At 35.6% G+C, this 21,153-nt stretch overlaps 1 protein-coding gene across 1 annotated transcript; it reads left to right on the plus strand.

The window, feature by feature from the left end:
• The first annotated feature begins 10,738 nt into the window (after positions 1-10,738).
• On the plus strand, positions 10,739-13,633 carry LOC143563929 (FLUCTUATING-LIGHT-ACCLIMATION protein 1, chloroplastic-like). The gene is made up of 6 exons (XM_077051351.1): positions 10,739-11,401; positions 11,491-11,593; positions 12,375-12,430; positions 12,521-12,685; positions 12,785-12,898; positions 13,388-13,633. The coding sequence occupies exons 1-6, from the start codon at positions 10,739-10,741 to the stop codon at positions 13,478-13,480; spliced, it is 1,194 nt and encodes a 397-aa protein (XP_076907466.1). The 3' UTR covers positions 13,481-13,633.
• Positions 13,634-21,153: the final 7,520 nt, after the last annotated feature.

Genomic DNA, 21,153 nt, shown 5'->3' on the forward strand with positions numbered 1-21,153 from the left:
AACAATCGTAAATGATTTTGAGATTTTGAGGGGTTAAAGCTTAAAAATTTGAGATTTTGAGGTTTATAGAGTCGGAAAATCGTACATGAACCACCATGATTTGATATTCCAACTCAAAAAAAAAATTTTATAAAACACAACGTTGGAGTCTAAACATGTGCACGAATCACTGCAATTTTTTTCATGTTTTCAACTCAAATAACGATAAAAACACCATAAATCGGGATACAACGTCATGTCAAAGCACTAGTCCACGAATCACCGTACTTCTATTGTTTTGACACCGAAAAATTAGGATGGCGACCGGAACGCTCGCATTCGACTACTTAAAGTATTCACGTGTATAACATGGTTTGTGACCTAGAAAACGAGCACTATAATCCCACCATTCCAGGTAAGTAAATCACCTTCGATTCTTGGAATCTTTTTGTCAAATGGTCGTTTTATAATGTCTCGCTTCCTATGAGGGCTACAAACCCGATATAAATGCAACCTTTAAGGGATTATAAACAACGGGATCCAAGTTAATCTTGTAATCCATAAAACACAATGAAAATCTACTTTTTGCGTTTTAAGGTAAGGATACCTTGGAAATACTATGAAAGTGTGTGTATGTGAACATTTGGGATATTGGTGAACTTTAAACAAGTTTATAAAGAATATGCGATATGAACAATCAAAATAGAGTAAACACGTATGAGCACACGTATAGGACCCTAAGCATAACAATACTAGGTCGTTACGTCTAACCACCTATCCTATTGTCATGGCTCTGATACCAATCTGTCACACCCCGACCAAAGGCGGCGGAACATGCCGAGGTGTAACGATTGTCCATAAGCACATGACACTAATTAAAGTGACAGTATTTAATAAACTCATTTCATTTCACAACATCGAAAATGTCACATAACAATTATCCATAAAATAACTATAAACAAGATATCACAAAATATGGCAAATTGATATTGTTCATTTTTACTAATATCCTAATGTCTTTGATGTCGTTTTCTTCACAATCATAAATCAACCAAGATGCAAACCTGCAACATTTCATAAAATAAAGTTTGTCAACACAAAGGTCGGTGAGCAATTCATAAGTTTAATCATATTAGTATATAATAAAGATAGCCACAAAACTTGCATACGAAACGATAAATAAAAGTGGTAATTTGGATAAATAGATATCGCTAAACACATTAGCGACACCTAGCTATAAGGGGATGCAAAATAGTCTAGGATTTTATAGTTATCGTTAATTGCATTACGTTAACGACACCTTGCTATAAGGGGATGCCAAATAGTCTAGGATTTTATGGTTCCACCAACCAAAAGCGATAAACACATAGGCATATAAGCATAGAACACCAAATCGAGCAAATATTTAGGTAAAGTATACAACTACGTTTGTGGTTTAAGATTCAAATATAAAGCATTTTGTTGAATAAGTATGGAATGTCACCCCCAAAATAAAAGATGGAAAATGGGGTATAAAGTACTCACCTTCAAGTGGTAAACTTGAAAGATGATAATTTGGAGATTTGTCGGAACGACGAGTTTAACGCGCAATGCCTAAAAAGAAAAGAAGTCTTGAATTTAGAAAGGTTGTCTTGAAGGTCTTTAAACAAAATAAATGTTGAGAAATGTAAATAATTAAAGTTCAAGGTTTAAAATGTGACTATTTAAGAATTTATAATAATAACCCTTTAAAAATGTAAGTTTGCTCGAAACCGGGTTAAAGTATCTAACCTTAATATTTACTCAACCTATGTTAAGTAATAAGGTGGGTAAAATGCAAAAATGCAAATCCCTTTGGAATAAAGATACTAAAACGGGTTTTTTTTATCGAGTGTTCGGGTTGTCGGTTCGGGTCTTGATAATTGGTCAAACCCAAAGTCAACTTTCCAAAATATTGAATGTTATGAGATAACTCAATAAAATTTAATAAGACTTAACCAAGTATGTAGTTCCATTGTTTTAGAACTAACAACGCACGTTAAGCGAGTGTTCGATTTTGTCGGTCCAAACTCTGTTATGAGATCAAGTTGGATCCAACATTTCCAAGTACTTAAGAAAATATTTAAAAATCAATTTGTAACTATTTTTAAAGAAATATACAAGTCTTGATGGCTAAAAAAAACACACTTGTGTGTCTTAAGCGAGCAAGAATCGGTTTGGTTCGGTTTCCATCTCACAACAAGTTCATAGATGGTTTCCACATGTCCAAACACTAAAGAACTTGTATAATAATGTACAAATAAAAAAATACCAAAAGTTAACAATAAAGTCTTTAAACAAAAGTTCGGTTTTCGGTTCGGATCGTGTTTCGGGTTAAGACCGAGGTAAGATTCTACAAACCCATAACCATAGAATTTGTAAAAATGATTTTAGAAACTTACATCTAACACTAAGTATGTTTAAACAAACAAAACTAGTAACAAAGTTCGGTTTACGGTTTAGAGCTATTTACGGTTAAACCGAAGCACAGACTTTTAAAAACCCATAACCATGGAACTTGTAAACATGACCAACAAACTAAAATAAGCAAGATTAATATGTATGAACAAGTTATATAGATTTATATATATCAAGGACACGAAGTCTTCCATGAAGCCTTGCCTTATGGGGTCCGAAACCTCACCGACCGGAATCGGAGAAGTAACTACCAAAGGTAAACAAGGGGTGTATATTATATATATGTTGCACAACCATAAACAAGTATTAATAAGGCTACATAAACTAATTAAGATGAAAGACCAAAATCCTTCAAGAACACTTAAGAAGATAACCTTGAATCTTTGATGTTTGAGAGAGTTTTTTTTTTTTTTTTTTTTTTTTGGAGTTGTAGCAAGGGAAAATGAAGAGGAAATGTGGTGTATATATAGGGTAATGTTGGTGGTCAAATATGGGTGTGAGACACAAGAGTTTTCATGCAAAATGGATCAAGACAAAAACACAAAACAACAAAAAAATAAATAAATAAATAAATAATAAATAAATAAATAAAAATAAAAATAGGATGTTTTCAAGACTCAACAAGTGTGAAACAATATTGTAACATAAATCCATCATTTTGATTATAACATAAGCTTCGGTTTACAAATCGGGTCGGTTTACATAATAAACAAATACAAAAACGAATACAAACAAAACCCGAAATTGACGAATGTCACACTTTAGTAAGCCACTAGGCCTGCAACATCTTTGGTTTAAATTTTGAATTTATGTTTTGTTGCTTCTTTTTGAAACCATGAATTTTGGTTTACTATGTCGTGCAGGTGGATGCGATGAGCAGTGTAGTGGAATGCGAGGAACGGTTTTATCAACTTACTATTGAAGAGAGGGCTAAATTTGATGATGTGACTGTGGACAATGGAAACAACAACAGAAACAAAAGTTCAACAAATCATATGTCTAATGCCCCCCCCCCCCCCTGATGAGTATATTGTGGTTAGTGCTTTTTATGTTATTGTCTTTGATCTTAAAGTGGTTATATGCATTTGATATACACTCTCTGTGACTTTTGAGTTGTTTCCATTTAAGTTACTTTTTACCTGTTTGACGTAACCGAACAGCACACTATAAAAATGGATTTGAATTGCTACCCCTAGTACTTGTAGGTGCCTGTTGGCACCTGTTTATTATTTTTGGTTTTTAGATAGAATGATTCTGGATATGGTTTTTCTGATTATTTTTTGTTCAAATTGGTAATTAGTTTCATATCAGCTGGTTATGGTTTCTCATATAATTTGTAAATAGTTAATGAATAACATTACTATTGTTGACAGAAAATAAAGTGTCATCTTTTAAGTTTATATTTCAAAACTGAAATATGGTTACTATTTAATGATTTGTATCCCTTGTTAAGTTATATTATTTCAATTGTACAACATTCCTTGACTACAAAACATTTCTTATTGAAGTTGATTATCATTGTGGCTTTGGATACTGTACCTCAACTGCCACCCATCGAAAGCAGTGCGCAATTGAAGGAAGCCTTGCAAAATCTGGCATCTATCCCTTCAAGCAGAATTATGATGAGTACTATCGCTATGCACTTGTTTTTTGAACCCATAATGGGTTGATTTGGGATCTGTTTTATGGTCAAATGTGTCACCTCTTAACCGTTTTATCTCTAATGGGGTAAACGGGCCACAAGTGCCAAACCGGTTGAAATAATACCTCCTAATTCACGCGACTTAAAAAGGTTAAATTATTTTTGTAATACCATAATTTTTGTAGTCACATTTAGCATATTAATTATTTGTTAAATTTAATAAAAATGGAAACATATTGTTTCCAGCCCGTTAGTTCCATTTTGACCTGTTACTCTTATCAGGTTGTAATTTTGCCACAACCAATATTATAGTTTTACCTATTTGCAGTTGTCTTACCAGCCCCTAAATCATAAGTGGTGGTGTTTCTAAATTTTTGCAGGGAGTCCACGTGCTATGGACCCAACGAAAGGAGGACGATTTTCTTACTATGCAAAGAATGCGTGAAGATTATCCATTGTTGCACCCTCTTTAGAAAGGCCATTATGATATATCCTACATCACTATAGTTGATGTACATATAAATAAAACTTCATCCACTTTGGGGCTCATTCTGTTCTTTTTAACATTTTAGGTTTCATGTTTCAGTTTATTATTTTTGTAATGTCAACTTCAGTTATTAAGTTCGTGTTTAGTTTTCGGGTTTGGGTTATTTGGATTATAGATATATGTATATTAAGATGGTAATGCCCCGGCCAAGGTCCTTAGCTACGTTCATATATTTTACTTTGCCGATTGTGAGCTTTGGATTTGGTTTATATCTAGTTTGTACATAGTTTTTATATATTAAAAGAGAATCCATAGTTATATATCAAAAGAAATGTATGGTTGATTTTTAAGAAAAAAGTATTTATATATTAAAGTAACATGCATAGTTATATATAAAATATTCATATAAAAAATAATGAATAAAATACACATTGACCTCTCTTGATACCCCTTGTTGAGTGGCTTTCTACTTAACTTTTTGTTACTATATGCATATTAAAGGTATCAATTGCGTTCAAATTAAATTAAAGAGTACTTTAAAAGATGTCGCATTTGAAACATAGATAAAATATAAAATTTATTAACTTAACGAATTAAGATGTTTTAGGGAAAGTTATTGAGGACTTGAGGTGTCCAACAAACTATTTTATTGTTACTAATTATTATCTATCATAAGGGTCCAATCTCATGTTGAACATTGGTATAGATTTAGAAGTGGGTTTAGAGGGCTTATAGTTAATCGTTTTTAAGAGAATTAAGGGCGTGTTTGATTGGTGATAATAGAATGAAGGGAAATGAAATGAAAGAAAGAATGAATTAGACAAGGAAATGAAATTGATCATTACCATTAATTTGTCTTGTTTGGTTAGCCTATGGGAGTTGAATGAATTATTACATATTGTATGGTAGACGTAAAAAACACAGGAATGAAACAGAAATGATAAAGATACTCAATCTTAAAATAAATAAAATTAACAAAATAAAAATTTCTCAATGGCGACAGTGATGGTGGTGCCGAAGATGGTAGTGTTGGTTAGGCGGTGACCATGGTGGTGTGGCGGTGGTGATCAGAAAATGACGGTGGCGACAGTGGTTGTTGTGGGTGGCGGTGGTGGCACGGGTGGTGAGGTAGTTATGGTGATTGTGGCGGTGGCAATGGCGATCATGGTGGTGGCAGTCAGGCGGTAGCGGTGGGGGTGATGCTGGTGGTTAGCTAGCGGTGGTGGCAACCGCGGGGGCGATGGTGGCGGCGGCAGCGACGATGGTGGTGGCGGTGACAGTGGTGGTGGTCAGTTGGCGTTGTTAAGAAAGTAGGGTGAAAGAGGAATTGAATGAAGAAAAAAAAGGGGTTGAGAGAAGGAAATGTTTTGATGAAATGAGATTTCTTATGTAATGGACTAGTGGTTGATTTCATTCCATTAATCAAACACCCGTTTTTTCATTCCTTCACAATGACTCATTTCATTCCTTATCATTACTGTATACCACACGCTACCTGAAGTCTAGAAACATAAACCTCGTATGTTCTATTCCTTTGTAAACTTCGACTTGTTTATGAGAAGCCGTGTCATTTCTAAATTCTAATAGAAAACTTGTTTATGAGAAGTGTCGTTCCGTTATAGAAAATATTATAACTAGATCAATATTAATATCTTAGATTGTAGCTTGCAGCTTAGAAAAAGTTTACTCTCATTGAGTAACAATGGCATATAGGCCAAAGACAGACAAACATTAGACATGTGATCTTAATCAGAGGGTTATTAATTTTGTTAACACATATTCTTTAATTCCTATTGTTGGAAACAACTGAATAAAAAATGTAGTAACATGATAGATTTTGTGAGAATTCCTCAACGTTTTTTCTTGTTTATTAATAAATAAATAATAAAAAACAATTCAACCATAAAATACAATAATCCTTAATCATTTATTTATACTAAAACTTTAACTTCATCATCAAAACTTCTACTTAGACACAAACTAAAAAACCAAATAAAATAATAAAAATTACCAAATCTTATTCATAATAATTAGTTGTCTCAAACTCAAACACTTTAAACTTTAAACCTTTATTAAGATTAATCCTTCAATATTTACACACATTCTAGAGTTATAAAAGTGAATGAAGTATTGAAACTCGAAGTGGTGTGTCTTAAGTGGAAATTTAAAAGAAAGAGGTGAGTTTTCATATATTCGATATAAACGAAATCATAGACTTGAAAGAGATTTATATGAGAAGATGTGGACGAGATGTAGTGAAGATTTTGTTAAATTTTTTAAACTTTAAAGATAGAGGGGAATATAGTAGATGTGATGTGAATGCTTTAACAGCGTGTGGGTTTTTGTTAGACGCTTGGTAAGCATCCACTTGGTTTTGCTCTATCAGCACGTGTGCAAGGTCAAGTCCCAGATTGATAATTAAATACAAACTAACGAATAACTCTTGTTTATATTAATCAGAAAATCTAACTCAAAAAACTGATTATAACATTCAAACCCTAACTCGGCTTGACTCTTGATGAACCCTAATTCGGTTGCATCTCGTGTGTCTTTAGATGAACCCTAACTCGGTTGCACCTCACACCCCACCTTCTTTAATGTCTAACATATCTTGGTTTATATAGACTAACCTAACTTGTTACCCAAGACATTATCAATTATAATTGCAATACAATTAGGAAATATAATCTAATTAGGAAATATAACCAACTATGACCGACTTATCAATACTGGTCCCTCAAGTTCACCGACTTGTGACTTGGAGTCCGAAATTACTTCCAACAATCGCCCCCTAATTTCTGACTCGAACCAAGTGGATCTTTGTCTCCAAACTTGTCTTTTTTTAACCCGTGTGATATGACCCATGATCTTGAGCTTCTTAGCTTTCACAACCATCTTGGTCTTGATCTCCCCGGAACTTCTCTTGATCCATAGATGTGTTCTTTGACTCTCCCGAACTCGACTACCTCTGTGACCTTGTCCCTAACCATTCACTCAGTTGTATGAACTCGCATATCCACTCCTTTGGCTACGATTCCAGTCATCTAATCGAGCGAACAATAATCTTTCTTGATCTTTTTTAGTTCCCGAATCAAAACACGAGCACATCTTTTAAATCAATACCTTAGCCGAAACATAACTTGTTTAACCCGTACAAAACTTAAATTGATAATTCAAGAAAAAAATCAAACCAGCTTGTTTTATTTTCCTTGAATGCCTCGTCACCAAACAAAAAGAACTTCACTTGGACTCTTTTTTTTTTGCCCCACAATCAATCATGGTATAGCTCTTTTTTTTTCAATCACGACTTGACCAAAACCTCCGTATCAATCACGACTTGACCAAACCCTCCGTATAAATCACGACTTTGATCGACGTCTTGAGCTTCAGTCTCCTCCTTATCCACAACTTTGATCGTTAAACTCCAAGAGCGTAACCGCTTTGATACCAATTCAAGTCCCAGATCGATAATCAAACACGAACTAACGAATAACTCTCGTTTATATTAATTAGAAAATATTACTCAAAAAACTGATTGCAACCCTCAAACCCTAACTCGGCTTGACTCTTGATTAACCCTAACTCGGTTGCATCTAGATGAACCCTAACTCGGTTGCATCTCGTGTGTCTTTAGATACCCTAACTCGGTTGCACCTTACACCCCACCTTCTTTAATGTCTAACATATCTTGGTTTATATAGACTAACCTAATTTGTTACCCAAGAGCCAAGACATTACCAATTATAATTACAATAAAATTAGTAAACATAATCTAATTCGGAAATATAACCAACTATGACTGACTTATCAATATTGGTCCCTCAAGTTCACCGACTTGTGACTTGGAGTCCGAAATTACTTCCAGCACAAGGGTCATGGAAGAGGTGTTTGTGACATCAACTACTATTGTTGCTCCGGAATAAGTGGGATCTGTCACGTTGCCACGGTGCACTAATGTGGATTCAGTTTCTTAGGTTAAGATCATTAAGATACCAACATTAAGTAGAAAAGATAATAATTTGTTAACAATATCAACGCTCATATAATAATAATAATAATAATAATAATAATAATAATAAATTAACATATTAAAAAGATCGTAACGGAAATGCCGCTGATTTTCACACTCGCGTTGAGCGAAGAATTCAATCGGTAAAACCCGGGCGTTGCAACTGCGAGTCAACGCAAATTCGGTACTGGCTACGTTCATTGCAATATTGGAAGTAAACCTAAAAAATAAATTTGTCAAGGTAATATATTAAAAAAACACAAAACAAATAGCGACACTCGTATAGCGTATTATATAAAAAGAAATTTAACAATTTTAAAAGAGTTAATGGCCATTTTCGTCCTTGTGGTTTGCTACTTTCGCCACTTCAGTCCAAAGTTTGAAATTTTGTCAATTCTGTCCTTGTAGCTTTAAACATTAGCCAATTAAGTCCCCCCGTTAACCGCATCCAAATATGCCGTTAGTTTAAGGGGTATTTTTGTCTTTCTCCTGCTTATTTTTATTTAATGGTCATTTTCATCCTTGTGGTTTGATACTTTTGCTACTTCAGTCCAAAGTTTGAAATTTTGTCAATTTTATGTTTAATTTAATTCAGTTATTTTTTTTTTGCTACTTTTGCTACTTCAGTCCATGATGGAATTCATTGGTAAAGTGGTCAGGGTACTTCCCTAAAACCGAAATATACCAAAAAAACTAAAATCGTTTATTTGATTAATGCATAATAGTTAGGGTTTAGAAATTAACATATCGTAGCAAAAATTTGGGCCGAAATCAATATCAGGAGGTCGAATATTCTGCATTTCCATGTTTTTTCAAGAAATCGATGCATTAAATAGCATGTGTGCTCTTCAAATCGTGGTATTGTTCTTGAATTTGTCGAATTCAACCCTAGAGTTGTTGTCGATTTGAAGAATTCAAGAACAACACTACGATTTGAAGAACACCAATGCGATCTAGTGTATCGATTTCTTGAGCAAACATGGAAATGCGGGATATCCGACCTCCTGATGTTGATTTCGACCAAGATGTTTGCTATGGTATGTTAATATCTAAACCCTAACTATTATGCATTAACCAAAGAAACGGTTTTAGTTTTATCGGTATAGTACGATTTCAGGGAATTATCTTGACCACTTTACCAATGAATTCCACCATAGGGGAGAGTTTAGGAAATGTCTAGAAACTAAATAGGGGGGGGGGGTTATGATTATTGTTGTCGACAGAGTAAATATAAACCTGTTTTGGTCGATGCTCGATGATTTTGGGCTTGGATTATGCTCTTAGGGGTTATAGACAAAAAAAAAAAGAATTAAATTAAACATAAAATTTAAAAAATTTCAAACTTTGGACTGGAATAACAAAAGTATCAAACCACAAGGACGAAAATGACCATTAACTAAAAATAAGCCGAAGAAAGACAAAAATACCCCTTAAACTAATGGCATAGTTGGATGTCGTTAGACGCGCGAGGGGGGGGGGGGGCATAATTGGCAAGGACGAAAATGGCCATTAACTCTATTTAAAACAACGTTTATTCGGTTGGTAAAATCAGAGCTTTGCAACAGCGAGTCGATGCGTATCAGACGGTATCGGCTACATTCGTTCGTAACAATACCATGATTAAACCCAAAATTTAAATTCATCTAATTAATATTTAAAATATAAAAAGTTAAAATATTTAAAACTGACATTTATTTAGCCGGTAAAGCATGGAGGTTAGTAAAACCCAACCGGTCTCGGTCCCGAGTGTTGCAGCGGTGACTCGGTAAAACCTGGGTGTTGGTAAAACCAAGTGCTATCAGTCTCTGTGGATGTGACAGCGAGTCAACGCGAATTTCTGGTTCTATATGATACCAAAAACTAAAACAAAAGGGTCGATAAAACCCGACAATGATAAGACCCGAGCGCTGTCGATCGTCACTATGCTAGATTTCAACTTAATTCCACCGGCCCATCTCTTTCCTAACTTCAGCTGCGGCAATCGTCACACAACTCAAAAGGTTCGATACAAGTAATTGAAGTCATCAAATTCTTTTAACAACTTAAATAAATCTGCTTTGATATGGAAATAAGATGATTTTAGGGATTTTGGCGTCATTTAAGGAGTTTGTTTCCATTGCTTAAAACCTAATAATGCAATTTCGCATATTAATTACGAAAACCAACACCTGCAATTCATTCTCTAATGGCGATCACACACTTTCTGTTACAACCCAACTTCAATACTTATACCAACCCTATACAATCCCGAACACAATGGTCGTCGTACTCGTGTGCGAACAATCTTACTCTTAAAAGAAACCACTCTCCTTATTATTATTATTGCATAAAACCTTCCTCCAAATACAATATCAAATGCTTCATTACTAACCCGAAGCCCGAAGAACATTACAGTTTTAAAAAACTTGCTACTGAAACCACCATTGTAAACTCCACAATAGAGAATGTTATAAAAGCCTTACAAGTATCATTAATAGCCGCTGTTTTATCAGCTTTAATGTTTTTCTATGATCACCGCCTTGCGTTGGCCGCTTCGGGTGGGCGAATGGGCGGGAGTTCGTTTTCTTCTGGCAGTTCTAGCAGTAGCAGTTGGTCTAGTAGTAGTAGTAGTAGTTATAGTTCTCCGAGCAGTAGCAGTAGTTATCGTTCTTACAGCAGCAGCCCGAGTTCCGACACCTATATTACTCAGATCAACAGCCCGACACCGATGAGGTCGGGAGCTGAAGTTAAGCCAGTTGATTTGAATGTTGTTATGACTGCAGTTGTTTGTGTTTTTGTGTTTTATGGCTTTGTGAAATGGTGCGAAGGTGATATCGATATTGCGAAAACGAGTGTTGTTAAGCTTCAGGTAGTTTACTTTTCACTAACCAAACAAACAGCTAATGCAATTTGCGGTAAATAACTAACTAATTAACTATTAATCTTGTATTTTTCGAGGTTGGATCGTTGGGCACGGGTAGATCGTTGCAAAGGGATCTCAATCGGATTGCCAAGGTTGCTGATACATCCAATCCGAAGGGCTTGCACTATGTATTACAAGGTAATAGTGTTATCGACTATGACATGCCACAAATTATACAGACAGTTATCATCTATCTATGCTAACCGCAAAAAGAATCACCATTTGCGATTATTTTTATATGGATCTGAGATGTGGCGGACTCGGGAATTTTTTTTTCAAATAATCTAATAATTAATCTAGCAACAAGTTTCAGTATTTAAGCTGATATTAATATGGATAGTAAAATTCAAATAAGCATTCTAGCAAGTAATTAACTAATAATCAAATAATCTAATTCACTAATGATAATCTGATAATTAGTTTAAGCAAATAATCAACAAATAAGGTAAAATTTAGAGAAAAAGTTAAAAAGAGTAACTGAACGACTGAATTGAGGATTTTGAAAGAATGGAAGTTGTTCAGATATTAGAATCGATTTGTGAGAGGGGTAGCCGGGCTTCTGACTTCAGATTTGGACTGCGAAGGGCTAAACGGACTTAAGAGATTGGTTGGCAGCTGGGCAGCAGTTCATGTGGACGTGCGGTTGGTTGACTGTTCAAATGGGCTTAATAAGTTAATAGTTAAACGGGATTCATAAAGTCATAGTTAATTACATAGTTTGGACTCGAATTATCCACATTTTTTTTATAATGGCTTTGAATCACCCAAATTAAATATTTTATATTTGTTAATAAGCTTATATTAACCATTGTTCATTTAAATAATCTTTAATTTTGTTTTTGTTGCAGAGTCAATATATGTACTCATGTGTGTGCGTGTGTGAGTGTATAAATCATGTTAAATTTTGTTTTGTTTGCAGAGTCAATACTAGCTCTGCTTCGGAACTCTAATAATTGCATTTCTGGTTATTCCTCTGTAAGTCACTCACTAGGCTACTTCCTTGAGAATTTGAATTAGAAGTTTTGCTACTTTTTTGTAACCGTTTTGGTTTAATATGGTGTGCAGGTGGATGTAAAGTGGAGTGTGGCGGGATGTGAGAAACAATTTACTCAACTTTCTGTTGAAGAAAGGGGTAAATTTGATGAGGAGACTTTGGTCAATGTCAACAACATCAAAAAGAAAAGTGAAGCTAGTCAAAGTTCTAATGGGCTCCCTAATGAGTATATTGTGGTTAGTGATTTTGATATTATTATACTTGACACTTTTCTTGCGGTACTAATTGTTCTATTTTATGAGGTGGCAAAATGGTTATTACATTTCTGACTGAAGGTAACGATTATTGTCGCGGCTCGTGGTGTACCTGAACTGCCACTCATCAAAAGCAGTGAACAGTTGAAGGAAGCCTTGCAAAAGCTGGCCTCTATCTCTGCTAGCAATATCATGGTGCGAACTATTAACTATATGCAGTTGTTTTCGAGCCAATAATTATGAATTTGAGGTGGTATTTGACCCGTTTACCTCTAAACAGGCTCACACCGGTTCTGTTCTTAACTGTTAACAGGTCAAACGGGTCGCACTCGCACATTTTAATAATTTCTTAAATCACTTTATTAAAAATTGCTGAATTGTTTGTGCAATCATATCACAAATATCAACTTTACTGCAAAGGTTAATTATTTATGTAATACTAGAGGCCATATCTTTCTAATCATAATTAGCATATTAATTATTTATAAAATAAAATAAAAAGGCGAATAAAAAGTGCCCGCGGCCTTGCCCACCTTGAGGCCATTTTGACCCATTACCCTACACTTCCGAACTCTTATTTTGCCCCGATACCTTCTTCAATCAATATTATGTGTGTAACCAATTTGCACTTGTTTTCTAGCCCATAAATAACGAATTTTCTGTTTCTTTGATAACTTTTTACAGGGTGCTGAGGTGTTATGGACCCCACAAAAGGAAGACGATTCTCTTACAGAGCAACAAATGCTTGAAGATTATCCATGGCTACACCCTCTTTAGGTAAGTCATTATGATATTATCAGCATCACTATAGTTGATGAACATATATACAAATCTGCATCCACTTTGTTTCTTTAACATTTTAGGGTTCATATTTCAGTTTATTATCTGTCATGTCATGATGGTTGGTTAAGAGAGATTTTGTAGTAGATATTTTTTAATCAAATAACGATCGGTTTATTAGGTTCAGTTATTTGGATTTTAGATCTGTGTGGGGCTTAAAACCAAATGAACACAGACGGGAGTTTGTTCATGATCGTTAACTTAAGCAGAAAAAATACATGAACACGAACAAATAAACGAACTTATTTTCTTGTTCATGTTCGCTTCTTTTATGTACCTTCGTTAATATGACAAAAAACAAACATTAATGAATATAAATATGTTCAATATCTGCTTTATTTTAATTGATATATTGTGTATATGAAAACAAACGAGATATGTGTTCGTTTCTTTTATTTAAATAAATGAACACGAAATGTTATCCATGCTAAACAATCATAATAAACCTTTTGTGGAACAACTTGGAAATGATTCGCTTATAAGTTGGTTCGTTTTGAACTCTATTTTATTAAAATCAAAATATTACGTTAAAGAATATCACATTTCTAACTTATATAAAGTATAAACATATAAACTTTAATAATATAACAAAGTAAGATGCTGCAGAACATTATTGAAGTTTTTAGAAGTACTAAATAAAATGTATTTTATTATGGTTAACAGTATTAGAGCAGTTGTCTACTCAATTATAATGATCATGTCTTGAATATATTTACGTGGTAATATTGGGATGGGTTACACTCTCTTAGCCCGGAAACCCAAAAGCGGTTATTTGGTTTCTTTGCCTTCCGTCATCGTAATATAAACACAAATAATTTCATATTCCCATGTAAATGTCATGCTAACGTGTTATGGGAGTCGGAATACGTAGTCATTCTCTTGATGTGCTATTTCTCAAATAGTTGCAATGGGTTTGAATGTGGTAAAAATCTCTTGTGTTTCAGCTTTTTTAAGAATGTTAAAAAATCTCCTGATTCAGCTTGATAACTAGGAGAGGGATTAAAGCTTCCTCTTACTAGGTCCAAAACCCATGTATTACTGGTTGAACAATCATCTATTTGGTCAACGTTTTTTTAGTTTTACCCATTTTTTGATAAAACGGGTTATAGGTGATCAAATCGGGTTGGTCAAAGGAACCGGAACCGGAACCGGTTCAGAACCGGTTCCATTAGTCAACATCACTGTTTAAAACCGGTTCCATGGTCGAACCGGTTAGGGAACCGAACCGGTTCCCCAACCCTCGGACCCGGAACCGGTGGAACCGGTTCTGACCGGTTCCTAAACCGGTTCTTACACTGTAACCGGTTCCAACCGGTTACAGTGTAAAATATTATTTTTTTTTTCGTTTTTCGTTTCCGCTGCTTGTGTAGGTGATGATTTGTGTTCTTCTGATTTCTGAAGAGGCTCATGCTACTTTTGTTGTTCACCCACAGAGCAATGGTAAACAACATATTGAACTTAATGCTATGAGTGTCAGCGTGTTTGAATTGATTAGTCTGTATCGTGTATCGTGTAATGGTGAACTTAAATCTGTATCGTGTTACATTTATTGAGTTTGCTATGTATTATAGTCTTTTGGCTTACGCAAGTCAAATGCTGAATTATAATCAAGAGCGGTGTTATACGATTCGTATTTGTATAACATGTTAAATAAAAAAAACAATTAACATAAAATTCATTTTATTTACTTTAAGAAGTTCAAAAAAAAAGGTTACATGTTTTAAAATATTCAAAAACAAACTAACAAAACATTAAACTTATAAATATAAAGTTGTGACATATTATTTCTAGAAAAGCCTTCTTGTTCGTCGTAATTATTGAGTGGCGACTTATTCATCAGAATTACTTGTAGAAACGCCTTCTTGTTCGTCGTGCACTCGAACATCAAGTGGTGTTTCGTCTTCCAGAGTGGTTACGTGTTGAACACGATCGATTGAGTCCAAGTGATCCTTCAAGCAAATGCACATCTCCACCGACTCCGAATTCAGTCTTGTTCTTCTCACCGATATTATCCTGCCACTAAGAGAAAAAGCAGATTCCGAAGCTACCGTAGAAGCTTGGGCGGTTAGTAAATCACGGGCCATGGTGGCAAGAATCGGAAACTCGGTTTCCTTTACCTTCCACCAAGCCAAAACATCAAAAGTGCCATATTCCTCTTCGGATAAACCGGTAGAGAAATCATATGCACTATACCTTCCTAGTTCGCTTGAAGGGGTGTTACCCCTTTGTTTTTTAGCCGTTACGTTGCGAACAGTGTTCATAAGGCTAATCATGGGGTCTCGTACTCTAGTAGCACTTGAACTTGATGAAGACCCCCCCGGCGTAGGCATGTGTGTGTTTGACCCATATTTATTTATATAAAAGTCATACATAAATTTAAAATTCAAGTTTAAAATCATTTTGTGCCTCTGTTGAAAAGTTTGGGTCAACTTCATGCATATCTAAGGCTGAAAAAATTTCGTCTATCACACATTCAACCCCCGTAACATTTAACATTGGGTTTAAAGCGGCGGCGCAAGTAAAAATCGGTGGCAATTCAAGAAAGTATTTTTTTAATTTAAACTTCATTGGTAATATGATGTTTGAAAACATTGGACTTTTATTTTCAAATTCTTTAAGATTGTTAACGATTAAAAATAACTCCGAAAGAACCAAGGGACTTGTCGGATAATACGTTCCCGATAGTTTCGTAGTTGATGTTTTAAAAACTTCAAGAAAAGTCGATAAATCATTGATAATTTCCCATTTCTCATTTGAAAAGGGGATTGCCAAATCATTCTCGGCAAGACTAGAATGAAACATTTGTAAAGTTTCTCTTTGTTTCAAAGCACTTTGAAACATTATGCAAGTGGAATTCCATCGATGAGGTACATCCCAATTAGCTTCCAAAGCTTTTCTTCCCGTATCTTTACAAAATTTTCTATAATCCATTTGTCTTTTTTTACTTTTCTTAAAAACTTCATGTAGCATTACTCTAAAATCGTTTATAACCGATGCAACCTCATCCGAAGCAAGTCCGTCTTGCACGATTAAATTAATGATATGTGCAACATACCTTGAGTGAAAAAATACACCATTGCAAATCGGCGTATATTTTAATTTTAATTTATCAACCGCCGATGTATTATTCGACGCGTTATCAAATGCAATTGAAAATATTTTATTTTCTAGTTTATAAGTTTTTATAACATAATCTAAAATTTCAAACAAATTATCTCCCGTATGTGGATACTCAAAGAGTTCGAAAGCAATGGTGCGTTTCATCATTTCCCACGATGACGGGTCTACCCAATGAGCGGTGACACAAAGATAAGATTCGGGTAGACCATGTGGAGCCGACCAAACATCACTAGTTAAGTTTATTCCCGTATTTATATTTTCAAAATATGCAATTAGTACCTCTTTGGCCTTCTTCCACAATTTTAAACAATAACGTTTAAGAGTATGACGACTTACGTGAGTGTATTGTGGTTGAAGCGTATCTCGAATCATGGCGGTTAAGCGAGGGTTGTCGAAGTGGCTAAACGGCAAAGCTTCTTGAATCACAAACTTCGCCATACGATCTTGAACTCGATCAATTTGGTATGTAAATATTCCGCCTTCACTATCCATTTGCGTTTGTTGCGACTCGACGTTCTGTTTCAACGCCCTGAAATACGGTCTTTCGATGTGTTTCTTCAAATTTGAATTCGAAAGTGGGTTTAAATAAATCCCACAAAACTTGCACCGAGCCTTCAATGAATGGTCACTCAATTCAACCAAATCCCAATTGCACCAAATCTCTTGATTACGATTATGAGGTACAATACGAACGAAACTTGGTCCGGCGGTGGAACCTTGACCAACCGATGATTGTGAGGCAGCCATAACAACAAATATAAATATAGAAGAAGAGAAAACAAGAGATTAGAGAACTCAGAACGTTGTAATAGCGTTTTTTTTGTATTTTTTTGCGTTCGGGTTTGCGTTTTGAGTGTTGTGATGAACCCATTACACCAAATACCTATTTATACTAGTAGTGGGGTGTTTGGGGAGCCAAAAAAACGGCCATTTTTGACCCCAACGGTCAAAAAACGGCCATAAAACCGTTTCCCAACGGCTAGAACTACTCCAATGGCTAGAACCGGTTCCGAACCGGTTCCGGTCGAACCTGTTCCAGAACCGGTTCCGGTTCGGTTCCGGTTCCTACCCGGTCCACCTCCAAAAATGTCAAACCGGTCCCGGATCGTCGGGTTGAAACGGAACCGAACCGGTTCCTACGAAAAACGGGTAGGAACCGGTTCGGTTCCGGTTCGGTTCCACCGAACCGGTTCCAGGAACCGGTTTTGTTGTCCACCTCTAAAACGGGTCACCAAATGAGAATGTTTGAAGCCCTAAATTAGAGATTGTAAAAGGATAACATGTTGAAGTGGTTTGGTTGCATTGGGTTGACCGGCATACGGTCTTTTTGGCACATAGTCCGAGCATGTTAAACATAGTTGAATTCGCCTCTCCTTTTGCGAAAAAATCACTAAGGTGTTTTTTGTTTTTTCAGAGGTAAAATGTCTGTATTCTGCGGACCACATCTGTAGCAGAAGAGGTGGACCAAACATCTGCAGTCTGCAAGAAGAAAACTGTTTGTTTTTAACGTCTGCAGACTGCTAAAATAAAACAGAAATTTTTAAATAAGCTGAAATTTAAATAAAAAAGTCATTCAACATCGAAATTTAAATAATAGTCAAACAAAACTGAAATAATATTTATAAAACAACAATAACATTTTTCTTTAAATAATTTGTTCGGTACTTTGCATTAACTGCTCAACAATTTCATTTTACACAATACACACATATTGGATTTACATCTAGTTTAATTATGTACTTTGCAGTCATACTTGTAAATGTCTTGGTTAAAACCCGGGCTCTTGCTTCATATGCATTCCATTTGATGGCTCAAACATCATTCTCTGAAAGTATCAAGATAGATAATTTAAAACAAAAAAAGATTTGACTAGTTTTACCCAAACCTATTTTGACCATAACTAAAATACCTTTACCTGGTTTGTAGGACTATGAGGTAAAATATTATGAGCAAGATCTTCATTAAGTGATATATGAAATGGAGGCCCCGGCACATACCTCATGCTGCATTTAAAAAGTTAATAAAATAAAATAGTAATAACAATAACAATAACAAGAATTGTCAAATAAAGCTAGTTTAGTTATCGAGCCTGAACTAGAGCCTTATATGGGAAGGTCGTTTAGACTTGTCAAGCGTTAACGAGCCATATAAAAAAAAGAAAAATTGAGCATAAACAAAATAATAATGAATAAATAAATATTAAATGAGCCGATTTCGAGCTGAGCCCGAGCTTAGAAAACGAGTGACAAGCCAAGGTCTCTTTAGAAAAAGAGCTCGAAACAAACCGATCTCAAGTTATTGTAGGTCAAAACAAGCCACTCTAGAGTCTAGACTAGTCGAGCTTGGGCTCGGGTCGGCTCGTTTACACCCCTATTGACAACAACAAAACCCCATAGTAATCAAATTAAGAATGACCACTATTAATATCATAATATATCATAAGCAACAACAATAGAAACAATCTGGATCAATTCATTCCCTTACGAAACCCTAAACAGTAATTGAAATCAAACCTAAACATAAATAAATCAAACCTAATAAAATTCTTAACTAGCAATTATCAAGATATCAATTATCATTGGACAAGAAGCTTACCTTGTTGATAGATATGGACAATAGGTCGGCGGATGCAGGTGGTGAACGGTGGCTAGAGGTGAGCGCCCACTGTAGGGGAGCGGCGGCTGGAGGTCGCTGGAGGTGGAGGATGCAGGTGGCGGCGGCGCACCGGAGGTGGAGGGCAGGGGTGACGGGATGGATGAAAGGGGCTAGGGTTTGAGAGATTTTTGAGAGACCTGATGGAAGATGGAAGAAAGAATGATAATTTTAGAAAATGTTAGAAGATTTGAAAAGTGGGTGGTCCATGTCTACGCGAAGAAGAGGGCGCGCAGACGTTTTTTAATGAAATGTCTTCCGAAAAACAAACAGTTTGCAAACCTAAACGTCTGCGCGTGGTCTGCGTGGTGCAGACAAAAGAGGTCAGGAAGATCTTTTGTGAAAAAACAAACACCACCTAAGATTACCCTCTTATGAAGAATAATATATTGGTAATCTTGTGTAGTTGTTTCTCTTGCAGCAGCAATAGACATTCCCTGTTGAATCACAAGTTTGAACTAAGAAAAAGAAAAGGAAGTAAAAACTTCGCAGCTCGTTAACCAGTTTTGACCCCTTTTAACCCGCCCCTATACAATGACTAATGTAGAGATTCATTACCTTTGCAAAACTAAAAGAACGTTGACCGAGTACATAATTATTCAACCTTGTAAATCTGTAATACAATAAAAATAGGCACCGGTTATTCACACACCATTTGACTTATTCACACACCCTTGGACTTCATACGATTGTATAGCTGTCATACGATCATATGGCAATGCAGAATTTGTCACCTTTTCACAGCATTTGGTCGGCTGTTCAGAAACATTCCATACGATAATATGTCAGCTATACGATCGTATGGGTATTTTTTTTTACAACTGACAACTTTGAAGACCGTATGAACTTTGGGTATAACTTTTTTGAGAAATTTAACTTTGAAGATGCGTGTGTTAACTACCTATTTAATATTTAGAACTTTGTGTATAACTTTTTTGTGAATTTATAACATTGAAAAAAGGCTTAAACTTTTATAATGCATAACTAGTTGCTTGATGTGTTCGATCGGCGCGAGACCGTATATGTAGAGTAAAAAACATGTCGCGTAAAGTAGACGTGCACAATTCGGGTTCACCTTGAAAACCCGAACCGGTTCGGAACCGGTTTTTTTCACCCCGGGTACAAAATGACACCGGTTCCAGTCAGGAACCGGTTCGGTTCCCGACCGAACCGATGCCCAGAAATGCAAACTTTTAGGAACCGGGTAGGGTGGAACCGGAACCGGTTTTTACGTAAAAACCGGTTCCACCGGTTTTTTTTGAAATTTAAACATTATAGCCGTTAGGAACCGGTTCCAACGGCTATATAGCCGTTTTTGACCGTTGGAACCGGTTTTTTAACTATAAATAGGTTATCTTCTTTCTATAAATAGCAAGGTTTGTTTGTGTACTTGTTAAACCACTCCCAAAACTATAAAACACACTCCAAACCACAATTAACCTAAAAAAACGGAAGTGGGAAAGTCGTCCGGCTCTACAACCCAAAAATAAGTATTCCCGGATTAAAACGACGGACTTTGTTTTTTATGTTTTAGTTGTTATGTTTAGTATCGTTTATGTTTTAATAATGTTTGTAATAGTTTGACCCTTCAAAAAAACCCGTCGGAACCGGTTATTCCGGGTACGAACCAAACCGGTTCCAATTAAGAACCGGGGTAGGAACTGGTACTGACATACAAATAGGAGAACCGGGTACGATTTTCGGGTACAAAAATACCCAAACCGGGTATTGTTCCAACCGGGTTGGAACTGGAACCGGTTCGGTTCCACCAGTTAGGTTCCGGAACCGGTTTTTTTTGTGCACGTCTAGCGTAAAGCCAATTTGCTAGTTCTTATAAG

Source organism: Bidens hawaiensis, unplaced genomic scaffold (genome assembly GCF_021521415.1).
Source record: "Bidens hawaiensis isolate Kalapana, Puna unplaced genomic scaffold, B.hawaiensis_p1.1 tig00021656_1, whole genome shotgun sequence".
Taxonomy (NCBI): domain Eukaryota; kingdom Viridiplantae; phylum Streptophyta; class Magnoliopsida; order Asterales; family Asteraceae; genus Bidens; species Bidens hawaiensis.